Raw genomic sequence first — 5,349 nt, forward strand, 5'->3', positions numbered from 1 at the left:
ATCTATCTATCTATCTATCTATCTATCTATCTATCTATCTATCTATCTATCTATCTATCTATCGATCATCATAAGTGTCCTGGTTTTGATTCTCTAGAGAACCCTGCCCAACACACCGTGTTCCCTGCTTTCAGCCAGGATGCATCTGATGTCAGACATGGAATCCTTTGTCCCACGTGCTTTTCTGGATCCACCTTGACTTTCTGGTAGCTCCTGTCCAGGTACTGCCGCCGTCACTTCTGAATTACCTTCACCAGACTGAACTTGCATGTGATCTTAATGATACTGTTTGATAAGTTTTGCATTCTGCTGGGTCCCCTTCCTTTGGCGCGGTCACAGATACGGATCTCTGCCAGTCAGCTGCATAGGTAGCTGTCTTCCAGATTTCTCGGCTGAGACTAGTGAATGCTGCCAGGGCTGTGTCAGTTTACTGAAACCTTTCCGATGGAATTCTGTCAGTTCTTGGCACCTTATCTTTAACTAAAGCCTTCAGCCCACCTTGGACTTCTTCCTTCAATCCTATCAGTTCTGCTCACATGCTGCTTCTTGGAAGGGTTGAATGTAAGCCGATTCTTTCTGGCACCATGACCGTGTATCCCTTTCATCTTCCTTTCAAAAAATAACTTTATTTATTGATTACGGTGAAGGTTTATTTCAGTTCACTTGAAGGTCGTTTATCCAGGTAGAATTAACACATCACACACATCAGTAGTTCAGTCACGCCCTTCTGTCTTCCTCAGAGGCTTCCTGCCTTGTTCAGTGCTTTGTCCGTAGAGGGATTGGGTTGTTTTTCCGTCCGTTCTTCCCGCTTGAGTTTCCCTGAGCATATTCTCCCCTTTGGGGTTTCCAACTCCAGGTCTCCCCACTTTTCACTTAATGCTCCCTCTGTCTTCTCGAGCTGCCCTTTGAAACGTCCTGTTCACTCTTTTCTCCGTCATTTCTTCCATTTGCGCTTGCGACTCAATGTGCAAGGGCACGTTTCAGAGCTTCTTCTGGCAGCTGGCTTCCCTTTGGATTTTGCTCCTGTCTCTTAAATGACATTTCGCTTTCTTTCTTTACAACGTTCTTGGCATCATCCCACAACTCATTTGAACTTGGGTCATGAGGGTCAAATCTGTTCTTGAACCGGTCTCTCAATTCAGGCGAGAGAGACTCAAGGTAGTGTTTTGGCTCTCATGAACTGGTTTTCATTTTCTTCTGTGTCAACCTGAACTTTCACAAGCAATTGATGGTCTGTTCCACAGTCAGCCCCTGGCCGTATTTAGGTTGCTGATTCTGAGCTTCTCTACTGTCTCTTCCCACAGATATAGTCAGTTTGATCCCTGCCACATGTCAGGGAGACTCAATCCAACCCATGACAATGCCAGGCCTAGTCTACCCCACGTCGGTCAAGTTTGCGTATGTCTGGATTCTAAAAGCTGGGATTTCGTTTGACACAAAAGAAAACTTCCAGGAAAATAAGTAACTCTGATCACCTTGCTGAGTTCAGTCTGGGTTTTTTTTTTTTATGGAATCCAGGACTGAGGCCTTGTGCAAGTCCCTGAGGAGCCATGGCCACTTCCCCAGCAGGCACGACTGCTGAGCACTGTCCCGAGGCCTGTGGTGGCACAGCCCCGGGCTCCAGAGCCACTTTTGCCCACCGGGAGGCGAGATCCAGTTTCTTGTTTTGACTCTGAGTTCCCGGACAAGACAGAGCGTTGACAAGACGGCTGCTACCCATTCCTCCCAACCTCCATATGCTTATCCAGCTCCTCCCATCCAGCACAGGTGTTGATTGCCCCTCCCTGGGACCTGGCCACAGAATGCTGTGTAAGTGATGCTGAGTGATCTGTTGGCATAGGGCCTGGGGAGGCTTTAAGCTGCTTGTCCTGCGGTCTTGGAAACGGGCTGTTGTAGACCATTTTGGCTCATCCCCTGAATGAGGAGAGACTGCCTGCAGAGAGGCCATGCAGCGCAGAGCTGAGGGCCAACACCCAATGCCAGCCGGGCGAGGGGGGCCCTCTTGGACTGGAAGGCCCAGTGGACACCACAGGGCGCGGAGAGGAGCCTTCCCCGAAAGATTAACTTGGCCTAAATTCCTGGCCCACAGAACTGCGAGGAGCAAAACGCCATTGAAGCCAATAGGTCTGAGGGTGGTGGGTCCCACACCAGAGGGCAGAAACATTGGGATGCAGCGTGCTCTGTCCCTGTGGCCGCTGGCCCTCCTTGCTCCATTCGGCCTACATGGGCTGGCGGGTTCCAGAGGCCACACACATGCAGGCTGTCCTCAACACCGTTAACAGACCTGGGGGCGCTTTGTGCTCGATGGAGCTCAGCACATAGGAAGCCACATACGGGCAGGCGCCCCTGCCCCAAAGCCATGGCAGATGCCACTGACTGTAAACGTCTTTCACGTGGGTCCCAAACTCAGCCCCCTCACAGCCCTCCTTCATACAGCCCCAGCATCCTCTCCCAGGCAGCCGGAGAAGAACTTGGAACAGGACGGGGACTGGGAGGCGCCTACTGTCTTCAGAATGAAAATACGTTTGGCGGTCTGCTGGGCCTGAGCGAAACCCCAGTTCTGCCATGCAGGCGTGTTCTCTCCGTCCGCTCACATGGGCGGATTCTCATAGGACTGACGTTCTCTTAGGACAGCAGTTCTCAACCTGTGGGTCGCGACCCCTTTGGGGGTCGAACCACCCCTTCACAGGGGTCGCCCGATTCATAACAGTAGCAAAATGACAGTGGTGAAGTAGCAATGAAAATAATTTTATGGTTGGGGGGGGGGGGGGTCACCGCCACACGAGGAACTGGATGGAAGAGTCTCGGCATGAGGAAGGTTGAGAACCACTGTCCGAGGAGGACTTTGGGATCTATGGGGAAAAGGAGGGGCGGAGCCTGGAGACAGAGATAAGTAACAGTGGCAGGAGGTGGGTGGGGAGAAGGGAAAGGCTGAGGCAAATGAGGACGAGGAGGAAGGTGGCTGTTGTCTCCTTGGGCTGAACTCCCTCCCAATGAGGCTGTCCCATGGCGACCCCGCACCCCCCACCCTGACACAGTGGCGAGTCCTATTCAGAGAGAACCCCATGAACCTCAGGCCCGCTCCCCACACACGTGCTTACGACCGACATCAGCCCGATCCGGCTTGCAGTTCCCGGGGACCCCTGGACCCCAGATCCAGGAGCTCTCTGCTCGGTTTGGAGTGCTGGGTGTGACTGCCCGACCCCCTCTCACCACTCCCTCTTCTTGCTCCGGCTGGCACGAGCCCCGCTCACCTGGAAGGAGTGGAAGATGTACCAGAAGGCCCAGGCGTTGATGACGTTGTAGTACATGGACAGGAAGAAGGAGACCACCACGCTGGCGACACCTGCGAGGAAGAGAGGGCTGGCTCTGAGGACAGGACTGCCCCTCCGGACACGCCTGCAGGGGCTGCCCGACGTCCGACCCACAGAGCCACGGACGGCTTTGCCAGGCTTCCAGGAGTCCTAAAGGTGACCGGCCCCTGAGCACGTCTTTGCAGCATCCTCTCTCTCTCCCCACCCTCTGCGCCATCCCCTGGAACACAGGCTGGTGGGCTTGTTGTCTGTCATTAAACCGAGTACCAGGTACTGTGCCGACGCCTGCGGTGCTCACGAGGCTTTAAAGTGGGTCTTCGTATCACCCCCCATTTCAGGGCACCGAGGCACGGAGTTATTAACTTACCCAAGATAACCCGGGCGGCAAGTGGTGGAGCTAGGTGCAAGAAGCACGTTGCCACTGCCAAGGACCGCCCTGATGCCAGCCGTTATGGCTGGTCCCTCCTGGGCTCACCTCAAGCGAAGAGACTTGGGTCAACCCCCACCTAGTGGTGGCACAGGGCAGGGGTGTGAGTGGGTGTGTAAGGGACAGGGGCTGCCCTGACCTCTGGTCGGGACTGTGTGGAACCTGAGGATGGAGGGAGGGCCAGCAGTCAGCAGTTCCCACCCTCCAGGGTCACTGTATACCCTGCCTCACTGTGACACCGGGACCCCACGTTAACAGTGTGAAATTGGCCGTGGCAGAGATATTGATACCACAGGTATCCGAATATGCTTGCACCCCAGGGAGCTGGTGGTTCGACTCTGACCAGCAGCATCCCGCTGGTTGGCATCGGCCTCTGGTATGTTTCCTACTGAGTGGTGGATGCCGCCTCTGAGAAGCCCGCTGGGATAGCTTGCTCTGGCAGCTGGGGAAGCCGCACACCTCCGGGTTAAACATTCCCAGTCATGCAGACGCCGAAGTGGCGCCCAGAGTGTGGAGATGTTTTTGAGAGTCCGCGTGTGGGCACCCAAGTCTTCTGCAGCGGGGACTAAGTCACACTCAGGTTTGTGTTCTCGGGGCACCTGCCCGCTGGTCTCCCTCTCTGGGGAGGCAGCAGGGCCAGGCAGAACACACTGTGACCACGGATGGTCAAAGGTCCTCCTGTTCGCAGAGGCAGCCCTGGCCCGGGAGGGCTGTTAGAAGCAGGTTAACCATCTCCCGGAGGTGCCGGGGGCACGGGCACGCAGTGGCTCACAGCGGCACGCCTGTGAGCTCTAGTTCTGTACCCCGAGCTAGCTGCGTGTCCAAGGCTCACAGAGGTGCTGTGAAGATGAAGTGGATGGGGTGAGCTCACGGCCAGCACATATCAAGTGCTCGATAAACAGAGAGGGGCTGCTAACAGGCAAGGGCAGGCATGTGTGTGCCCAGGGACAGCTCCTTTGCTGGGTCACCATTTGCCCTTTATTGATGGAGAGACACTGGGATCCGGAGGCGGGAGGTGCTATGTTGGTGCTCCTGATCTCTCCTCCTCCCTCACTGCCCAGTGGGTGCAGAGGGCCAGCCCCACTCTAGGATCTTCTGCCCAACTCCTGTCATGCACTCTCTCTCAGCCCTCCTGTCCTTTATTCCAGTGTCTTTCCCAAAGGAGTCCCACCCAAACTCTTGTGTGGCTTAAGACAGAGTCCTGGGGTGGTGGGGGGGGAGGGGGTGGTCCCAGGTGGGACAGGGTTGTAGGGGACCTCACGTACCAACACCACCGAGGTACGGGCTGATGGTCCTCCAGGCTCCAATGCTGCCCTGCCGCATGCGCTGCCCCACCGCCAACTCCAGGTACAGGAGCGGCATTCCCTCCAGGATGAGCATGATGATGTAGGGGACCAGGAAGCTCCCTGGGGAAATCCAGAGGGAGAGGCACACCATCACTGCAGGGCTGTGGTCCGCCACCCTCCCACTTGCTGGGAAAACATCCCACCAGCCCCCCGCCCCCCACCATGCTTCTTCAGGCTTCCCACGTGTCCATCCCCCCATGCACCTTTCCACTCCTTCATCCATCCACCTACCTTTCCACACATGCATGAGTATCCATCATCA

At 55.7% G+C, this 5,349-nt stretch overlaps 1 protein-coding gene across 1 annotated transcript in view; it reads right to left on the reverse strand.

Moving 5' to 3' along the window:
* SLC6A20 (solute carrier family 6 member 20) overlaps positions 1–5,349 on the reverse strand; it is a 31,863-nt gene that overhangs the window by 21,504 nt on the left and 5,010 nt on the right. Inside the window, exons 2-3 of the mRNA XM_030887623.2 lie at positions 5,007–5,147; positions 3,255–3,346 (exon numbers count right to left, since the gene is read on the reverse strand). Of these exons, the coding sequence (XP_030743483.2) occupies positions 3,255–3,346; positions 5,007–5,147 (233 nt within the window). The remainder of the gene's footprint in view (positions 1–3,254; positions 3,347–5,006; positions 5,148–5,349) is intronic.

Source organism: Echinops telfairi, unplaced genomic scaffold, assembly GCF_000313985.2.
Source record: "Echinops telfairi isolate 266 unplaced genomic scaffold, ASM31398v2 ScPeMD7_7420;HRSCAF=8458, whole genome shotgun sequence".
Taxonomy (NCBI): Eukaryota; Metazoa; Chordata; class Mammalia; order Afrosoricida; family Tenrecidae; genus Echinops; species Echinops telfairi.